Below are 10,572 nucleotides of genomic sequence, written 5' to 3' on the forward strand. Positions count from 1 at the left end.
GGAATAAGGGGCAATAAAGGGCACAAATTAGCATTTTTCTTGGTTTTTGCACAATAACTTTAGTATAAGTAAGCAGAAAGTAAACAGATATCTATGAAATTTTAACATAAGGTTTATGACCACAAAAGGAAGGTTGGGATTGGTTTTGGTCCCAACAGTTTAGGAATTAGGGGTCAAAAAAGGTCCCAAATAAGCATTTTTCTTGGTTTTGCACAATAACTTTAGTATAAGTATATAGAAATCTATGAAATTACAACACAAGGTTTATGACCACAAAAGGAAGGTTGGGATTGATTTTGGGAGTTTTGAATATATGGGGTTCTTCAATATGCTGAATCTAACCATGTATTCAGATTTTTGTCGAGCCTGCAACTATTGTTGCAGAAAGCTCGACATAGGGATAGTGATCTGGCGGTAGCGGCGTTAGCTAACTTCTTAAAAGCTTTATATTTTAGAAGGTGGAAGTCCTGGATGCTTCATGCTTTGTATATAGATGCCTCATGTTACGAACTTTCCGTCGGTCACATGTCCAATGTCCTTGACCTCATTTTCATGGTTCAGTGACAACTTGAAAAAAAAGTTCAGTTTTTTTAGAATGTTAAATTCTCTTTTATTATAAGTAATAGGATAACTATATTTGGTATGTGGTGTACCTTGCAAGGTGCCCGTCAGACAGTTTTCACTTGTCAGTGAACAAGGTTAAGTTTTGGTGGTCAAGTCCATATCTCAGACACTATAAGCAATAGGTCTTGTATATTTGGTGTATGGAAGAACTGTAAGGTGTACATGTCCAATTGGCAGGTGTCATCTGACCTTGACCTCATTTTCATGGTTCAGTGGTTATAGTTAAGTTTTTGTGTTTTGGTCTGTTTTTCTTATACTATATGCAATAGGTCTACTATATTTGGTGTATGGAATGATTGTAAGGTGTGTATGTCTAGCTGACAGGTGTCATCTGACCTTGACCTCATTTTCATGGTTCAGTGGTCAAAGTTAAATTTTTGAGTTTTGGTCTATTTTTTCTTAAACTATATGCAATAGGTCAACTATAATTGGTAAATGGAAATATTTTATGATCTTTATGTCATTCGCGTAGGTTTTATTTGACCTTGACCTCATTTTCACGGTTCATTGTTAAGTGTTTAGTATTTGTGTTTTGGTCTATTTTTCTTAATTTATAAGCAATAGGTCAACTATATTTGTAGTATGGAATAATTGTTAGCTATACATGTCTGCCTGGCATGGTTCATCTGACCTTGGCCTCATTTTTCATTGATCAATGTTTAGTTTTCCTGGTTAATGTTAAGTTTATGTGACAGTTGTAATAAAGCTTTATATTTAATCTATCAACATAATATCAATGATTAGTAAACTCTTGTTGATATTAGGCCCCGGTTATCAAATTGGTCCACATTGAGGTCTAAAGGGTCAAATTGAACATTATTTGATTTCATCAAAAATTGAATTATTGGGATTCTATGATATGTTGAATCTAACCATGTATTTAGATTTTGGATATTTGACCATAATTGGTAAAAATAAATGTCTAATTTTAAACATTTTAAGTTTTTAAGTTTTAAGTTCTTAGACCACATTCATTCTGTGTCAGAAACCTATGTTGTGTCAACTATTTAATCACAATCCAAATTCAGAGCTGTATCAAGCTTAAATATAGTGTCTATAATTGCCCCAACTGTTCAGGGTTCGACCTCTGTGGTCGTATAAAGCTGTGCTCTGCGGAGCATCTGGCTCTCTCTTGTTTTATTAAAAGGGTTCTCAGTTTTTTTTTTACTTTTGAGAGGAAATGTCCCATTGATATTTATTACCACTCTTTACGTGTAGTTGTCAAAACTGTTAGACTTCTGGGTCCTAAATGCTCTATTAATTCGTAGTTTATCTGGCCTTTTAAGGTTTTTTGATTCGAGGATCCCTGATGATTCTTTTTTTTTATTATTAAAAACGCGTGCTTGATCTTATCCCTAGTATCTTTGATTAGTTCTTTGATAGATATTCTGTATCAACATAACAAATAATGCATGATGGTCTTGAAGTGTAGATTCTAGGTACTGACGTTGTTTATAACCTTAATACAATTATGTCTTTGTAAATTATTAACAACATAAGTATTTTTAAATGAAGATATGTTCCCATAGTTTATGACTTTATTCATTATCGGCTGAAAAATACAAGCAAAGTCTAGATGGTTATGAAGTGTCCTATATTTTGACTTAAGTGGAACCTTAATCCAACATTTTATATACAATGTATATGGAAATGCATATACCAAGTCAGGAATATGACAGATGTTCTCGTTTCGTTTGATGTGTTTGAACTATTAATACTGCTATTTGATAAGGGACTTTCTGATTTGAATTTTCCTTGGAGTTCGTTTTTTTGTTATTTTATTTTTTATTTTTATATAGCAATTATAGACTGATTTACAACATTGGGACCTCAGACTTCATTAGAAAAAACAAAGAACAGTCTTTTCATCAAACATTATAAAAATGTATACATAAAAAACAGTAAGAAAACATTTATCAAGTTTCATTAAAACTGATAAGTGCTTTAAACAAATTGCAAACTAATAACTAGATCACTGTGTTGTATTTTTTAACTTTTAATCATTTCAGGCAATTGGTAATGTGAATTGACAAAGTTATTCACAGGTAGAGGCGAAAATGTTATTTGAATCATCTTTAACGCTTTCAAGTAATCTGATTATGCATGTAGAATTAAAAATTAAAACATGGCATATACCCTGAAACTCCTTTAAGTTATTAAAAGTTTGATCAACTGAGTTAACAAAATCATTATTTCAGAATCCTGATATCTGAACTGTATAAATTTTGGCTTCATCAGGTTCCCGGGATTTAGTGTTACAGCCTATGTACAGTATACCTCTATTGTCCATGTCTACAGAGAATGGTAATTTTATATCTAACTGATCCTTTGTTTTCAGGTAATGAAGGCACCGCCCTGAAGAGTTAAGAATATGAATCATTTGATTCTTAGAATCTATAATTATAATATTGTCTGATTTTGCAGCAAATAAACCTGAAGGCTTAAATGTTTGTTTTTGGTCCATATCTGGATCGCTATTATATATCCATTTCACACCGTTTATTTTATTTAATGCCAATATTCTACCACAGTCTTCATTCAGATAATCTAGAACATATATGTTATTGTCAGTGTCTGTTGTTATTCTCTGCGGAGCAGAAAAGATATGTTTTCCATTATTGTCTAATTCATAAACCTTTTCCGTTCTTCCTTGTATATCTATAACAACAATTTGCCTTGTGCCTTTAACTGGGAAGAGAGGTCCTTTCTCTCTGGTTCTGACAATGATCTTACCATCCCCAGTTACATGGACAGCACCTGTTATTAAGGGTGCTACACTATATTTAAAGTGAGTTATTTTTCCAGTGGTATGTGAAAGCCTTTTAAGATTTGATTCTGCATTAGATATAAGTAGGTCTCCTGATGGTAATGGTGCCATAGAAACAAAAGACGTCTGTATTTCCTTCACTACATTTAATAATTTGTTTGAAAATTGTATTTTTTGTATGATATTGTCTTCAACAAAGCCTATCCACAATGTTCCATCGTCACAACATATTAAAATTTCAACAAGTACTAGTCCGGTGTTATACTGTTTTATCACTTTAAACTCATATTGTTCAGGTGAATACTTATCAGTGGACGTGATGAGTTCTCCATGTAATGACTGTAGAATCTTCATTTTCCCTGGCACATATTGGGGTAGTCTTCTATAAAGAGTATTAGCGTGTTCTATTCTTTGTTTCCTGGATGTTAATTCTTCTTTGTACGCACTAAAAACGTCACAAGTATTGACAGAAGCCAAGGCATTTGTTAAACTTTCTTTTCGAAATTCTAATTCTTTGTTTATTTTCTGTGACTCACTATCGGCATCAGTTAGAGATTTTATTTGCAGTTTCCAACTCTGACCAATATCTTTCAATAGTTGTTGTGTGTGAATTTCAACTTCATTTTTCAAAACTTTTTCTCGACTCAAAATATTTTGCTTCTCTTCCTCATATTTGAAGTCTTCTGAAGATTTGAAAGATAACAGGTTAGATCTTTCTCTTTTATAATTTGCTAATTGTATGTCAAGTTCAGAATAGAATCTACTAATTTTTTTGGCAGTCATTTTATATCCCTCGACTAATTCAATCATGATGTGTTTGGTATGGATTTTAGCTATACAGGAAGGGCAAACAACTTCATCACATGTCTGACAAAATATGCAACAGTTTTGGTCACTATGAATTCTGCATGGTATGTGACTAAAATCTAATGTATCTTTGGTTTGTTGCTGTTGAGAGGCAATGTCCTTAATGTCTATGATTGTATGATGGTACGTAGATTTCACTTTCTTATGAATTTTCTGACATTTTGTACACAAGAGAAAGTCACATTGTAAACATTTCAACTTTATTTCATTAGATTCTTCGCACAACTGGCAAGATATAGGAATTTGTCCTTCATGGAGAGATTTGGATGAAGCCATTATGCTGAACACACTCTCACGGTGGTTGCAATGAATGATGTATACAAAATATTTAATCTTATATATGATTAATGTTATGACTTCCTTTTAAAATCTTTATCGGATGAGGAAGGATGTCAATATCATCCCACAGAACATTGATTTTTATGTTTTAAACTATACATAAATCATAAGATTCCTCACATATTTGGCAAGCAATTGGAATGTGTCCCTTTTATGTGGATTATGCCATGATCCGTTCGTTGAAAAGGATTGAATGTTTGAAACAATTGATAAAACAAAACAATCAGTGGCGGATCCAGGTCCAAATCCAGGACAAAATAGATATTTTGATCCCAAATTTTATGAGGAAAAAAAAATTATTATGATCAAGCAGATGACAAATTAATGTTTTGCATGATTCCTGATTTTCCGAATACCATAAAGAGTGCTGATTTAAACAAAAACATTTGGGTGATGGCGTTGAAAAGTAAATAGTTAATATACTCAAAAAAGAACATACCGCCCCCTTTATGAAGAAAAATATTCGGTCAATAAATGTTTTCTTTGATATATGGACATGAGTAGTATTTTGGACAATGCTGAAAGTAAACAAATGATGATACTGACGTATATATTTCAATAAAAATAAGATAGGAAATAAGTAAATAAAAATCAAATCTTATCAAAAGATAAAATCCCAATCAACTCACCAATGCACGATTGATTCTATAAACAAAGTGATCACGTCCAAATAAGCAGCAAATCTAGAAGAAAATCATTCAAAGTATGTCATCGGTTTTGGGCGGTAAGCTGCGATTGGATCATAGTGTTACACGTGTTTAATCCCAATCAATCTGCAGATCTAGAGACGAGCATGAATTAAAAAAAATAATTAAAGTATATGCCTGAATATATATAATATCAAGATAAAATCCATTTTTTCATCAACATTTCATTCTCTAATGAAGTAGGAAATTCATTCTTTTGATACATTTATATTGTTATCGAATTTATATCAGTGGCGGATCCAGGTCCAAATCCAGGACAAAACAGGGGGGGGGTCCAACTATGTCCCCATTTAAATACATTGATCGAATTTTTTTAAGGGGGAATAGGGGGATGGAATGACACATCCTGCATTTTTTCATCAAAAATAAAGATTACGACCTGTTTATTTAGCACCCCCCCCCTCCCCGCTTTCCGTTTCATCCATAATAATAAAACGTTATCCTACTTACCACTAAAATATTTTTTTAAATATATTACTTTTTTACGAAGTTGCATTTTAAAAAGTCTCAAATGTGTACAGCATTCATCTTTTACTTGAAATGGTTCTTTTTTATCAAATTATTATATTCCTGATTTTTTTTCTTGATAAAAATTCTCTACCTTCCACTAAAATATTTCTTTAATATATTACTTTTTTACGAAGTTGCATTTTAAAAAGTCTTAAATGGTTCTTTTTTCGGTTGAAGGGAAATGACAAAAAAATGTGTTTATACTATAACTTACATTTACTGCTTTATGGCTATCTAAGTTTCTCAAATGTTTAGTCTTGCGATTAGATTATTACTTTCTTGAAACGTCGTACAAGTCAGATAAAAAACAAAAGTTACAAAAGAAACAGGCCGATAACAACCAGCCGAATAGTTTTCTGCACTTGTAGTCAGGTCAAGTCCTGACTACTCGTGCAGAAAAACTATCCGGCAACGGTTGTTACCCACGATATATGAACACAATAAACGAGAAATAAAACATAATAGCAGGAATTTTACATCATGTCCTAACTTCAATCCTTGGAAGAATTATCATAAATTATGCTAAAAATAGATTTGAAATTATATTTGACGTCTATAAACAATCAGTGTAGTATACGTTATCGTCTTTCCCGATCAGTCGCTTCTTAATTTTCGTAACACGGCTTTGAGACGAGAGCAAGTGAATTTTGAAATAATAAAGACACTAATGTTTCAATTCCCGAAGGCAAAGTTGGCCATCGATCAATTGTGCTATTTTATATTTTGTCATAAAGCTCTTCCATCTTCTTCGGTTCACATTGTAAATATAACAGAATTTGATGAGACTGTCAACAAAGTGAGAGGTTTAGCGCTATAAAACCAGGTTTAATCCACCATTTTCTACATTTGGAAATGCCTGTACCAATTCAGGAATATGACAGTTCTTGTCCATTCGTTTTTGTTGTGTTTTTCATTTGATTTTGCCATATGATTAGAGACTTTCCTATTTGATTTTCCTCTGTGTTCGGTATTTTTGTGATTTTACTTTATACTTCACTGGCTTTCAAATGTTCGGCTTTTGGTGTTCTTATGAAGGTTAATCCAGAATATCCCTTTGGATGCATGCCATTTATAATAACGTTTTACTTTCCTTGTAAAAATAAATTGTTTAAGAACATAGACTCACCACAAGACTCAATTAGTTATGTATAATCAAAACATTTATCCAGTTATATCCAGATGAAACCTTTTAAAAACAATGATGCACAAGGTAAATTAACAAATAAACTCATTCAGTGACGCTCGAATCCAAAAAGTTAAAAGGCCAAATAAAATACGAAGTTGAAGAGCATTGAGGACCAAAATTCCCAAAAGTTTTGACAAATACAGCCAAGGTAATCTATTCCTAAGGTAGAAAAGCCTTAGTATTTCAAAAATTCAAAAGTTTTAACAGTTAATTTATAAATATGACCATATCAATGAAAATTCTTGTCAGCACATAAGTGATGAAAAATACCAAAGTTAACTTCTAGGGAAATTCAAAACGAAAGTCCTTTATAAAATACCAAAACGGAAAGCTCAAAAAAATCTTTTGACATGAGAACAACTGTCGCATTCCTGACTTGGTACAGGCATTTCCTCACATAGAAAACGCTGGATCAATATAAAAAAGAAGATGTGGTATGATTGCCAATGAGACAACTCTCCACAAGAGACAAAATGACAGAACATTATGTTCTTCTCATATATGTTATGATGGTATGATACTAAACCGCAAATGGGAAGGATTGTGCATGATATTCTTATGATGAAGACATAATCTTTCAATCAGTTAAATTGAAGTCTGGAGCTGGCATGTCAGTTTACTGCTAGTAGTCTGTTGTTATTTATGTATTATTGTCATTTTGTGTATTTTCTTTAGTTACATCTTCTGAAATCAGACTCGGACTTCTCTTGAACTGAATGTAATATGCGTATTGTTATGCGTTTACTTATCTACATTGGCTAGATGTATTGGGGGAGGGTTGAGATCTCATAAACATGTTTAACCCCGCCGCATTTTTGCGCCTGTCCCAAATCAGGAGCATCTGACCTTTGTTAGTCTTGTATTATTTTTAATTTTAGTTTCTTGTATACAATATGGAGTTTAGTATAGCGTTCATAATCATTGAACTTGTATATATATTTGTTTAGGGGACAACTGAAGGACGCCTCCGGTTGCGGGAATTTCTCGCTGCATTGAAAACCTGTTGGTGACCTTCTGATGTTGTCTGTTCTATGGTCGGGTTGTTGTCTCTTTTACACATTCCCCATTTCCATTCTCAATTTTATAACAGGTAAAAATGTCAAAATTTAGGGTACAGCAGTCAACACTGTAATATAATCTTAATGACTATATAAAAACAAATAACTGGTTCAACAAAGAAAATAAAATGGCATATGCACAAAGTAAATAAGCAAAATTGAAAACCATGAGATCGAGAATCCAGGAAAACTTGATCATAATACTTGAACCCATGAAAATAAAGAACTTGCACTAATAGTGAAAGGTTTCATAAGATTAGACTGCCAAATTTAATGTTAATTAACAGTACAGAAGAAAATCCAACTCAATGGGAACTGTCCATAAAAAAAGAGGATAGGAGAAATGTGACGCGACAAGATATAAACTATGTTCAACACGGTTCTCTAATAAATGTTGCAAAAGTCCCGTGGAAAGCACTTAATTAATATTGAATTCGTTACATAAGATTGTATTAGATTGCAATTATCTATGAGCATGAAAGAAAAAGAAAATCTGGTATTTTCTTCTTCTACTGTTAGCTCAGATTAAATACAATCAAGCAATAAGATGTTTTCGGATAATTCTCTATTATTTGTTTGATAATACACATACAATATATATCTATCGATAATAAAAAAATCCACCAGCAAAGTAAAGAAACCATAACAAGATTTCGTCCACCCAGATTTAAATGAGGGGAAACGGGATTTACATTTTGTATTCTTGTCATTCTTTTATAGTAAATAAAATTTTAATTATTCAACGAGAATGTAAATATTTTTGAATATAACTTGTACGTCGGTAAGATTTTATTAGCGGAGGATGTTTTTTGTCATGAGAGATATAAAACATTTCAAGTTAATCCGATTACACAATTTTTTTGTTGATATTAACAAAAACATCCTCAAGTTAGTTTGCATTCAATTTGACATATTTTCTGGTTTCCTGTTTTCGGTTAAGAATGATAAAAATGTTATAACTTATTACCCATTAAAAATGATAAAATCTTATAGCTTATTATCCAAATACTGTTATTTTTCATGGAAAGTTGTCAGTTTCCTTATACAGTCATATTTGTGATGTTTATAGTAGATTTATAATTTGTGAATTTTCCGGCTTCCTATTTTGTGAGAAAATACTCAGAAGTTATCTCAAAATACAAATTTCTGGTCATAATTTTTTGTCAGTTTCCTTCAACAAACTTGTTTGTGATTTTTCGATTAAAGTTATATTGTCATTTAAGTGGATGCTCTATTCATGACATAAATATTTTTATTTCCCAGGCTTATTGATTTTTTTCTTTATTACAAAACGATTATTTTACCATAAATCATCAATTTCCACCTCGTTCGTATTGAAAGGCTTTTAGTGTAACACATATCATAACATCATCGACACTAACAATTCCACTAGTTTCTTTTGCAATGTTTAAGCATTTTCTGCATAGATTGGCAAGGTAAGCTTAACAGACTTCAGGATTTACCGTTTATAATCACATCTTTGCTTTTCAACATACTAGTATTTAAACCAAACCCAGCTATATGTGTATTTTAATCTTATGATAAGTACAATACAAACAGTAGTATACTTAATAAATTTTGGTTTACTGTTCTTTTTGTCAATTAAGAGGTTTCCTTATGTGATTCACAGAAGGTTAATTTTAAAGTTTTACCGTTGGTGATATACGATGAAAAACAAAACTGGGGAAACATGTTGTGAAAAAGAATACTATGACTGAGCAGCAAATACCAAAGTATGTTGAGATAAAAACAAAAAAAAACAAAAAAAGAGTTTGGCTGAGACATCACTTTCCTGAGTTTTTAAATTGCAGTAGTGTTTCTTGCTATTATATCATCTTCATTAGAAGAAAGAAAATTTAGTCACTTGTTTTAATTGTGTTTTTATCAGTTAGAATTTGAGGCATTTTGAACTAATTCCGAGGAAAATTAATAACGGAAAGTCCCTAATCAAATGGCAAAATCAAACGCTCAAACACATAAAAAATAAATAACAACTGTCATATTCCTGACTTGGTACAGGCATTTTCTTATGACACAATCACTGCATGTAGATGTAATTGATATCAAAGCTATAATTGCATACTGAAAATTCCAAAATTTTCTTGATTTTTCGATAAGTTTGGTTGAAGAATAAAATCGTTTTTATGCAATTTTATAGCATTTTTGTTATATAGTTTAACAATTGCAATAACTAATGCAACAAGTAATATCTGAATTTACTATTATTTGATAGTAGTACCGATAGTTTCATATTGAATACTTTAAATCCATTGTATACTGCACTCGTTCTATTTGAGCAGTCAAAAAGTGATGACTGTATATTTCTATGTCATATACAGTCACTGCCCCGATATCACTTTTTCTCATGAATATTCAAATAGAATTTGTAGAAATTATATTTAATCATTCATACGACCTTTCAACCTGTTCTTGTTTCTCATGTATGCAATGATGCATGAAACGACTCAAACTTGTTTCTTAAACAAGTATTGGAAAATCATAGTTCACTTGTTA

The 10,572-nt window shown here is 31.7% G+C and overlaps 1 protein-coding gene across 1 annotated transcript; it reads right to left on the reverse strand.

Moving 5' to 3' along the window:
• Nucleotides 1–2,818: 2,818 nt before the first annotated feature.
• LOC139515027 (uncharacterized) lies at nucleotides 2,819–4,534 on the reverse strand. The gene has a single exon (XM_071304587.1). The coding sequence runs from the start codon at nucleotides 4,532–4,534 to the stop codon at nucleotides 2,819–2,821; it is 1,716 nt and encodes a 571-aa protein (XP_071160688.1).
• Between the last annotated feature and the right edge of the window lie 6,038 nt (nucleotides 4,535–10,572).

The sequence above is a fragment of the Mytilus edulis genome, chromosome 3 (genome assembly GCF_963676685.1).
Source record: "Mytilus edulis chromosome 3, xbMytEdul2.2, whole genome shotgun sequence".
NCBI classification, from domain to species: domain Eukaryota; kingdom Metazoa; phylum Mollusca; class Bivalvia; order Mytilida; family Mytilidae; genus Mytilus; species Mytilus edulis.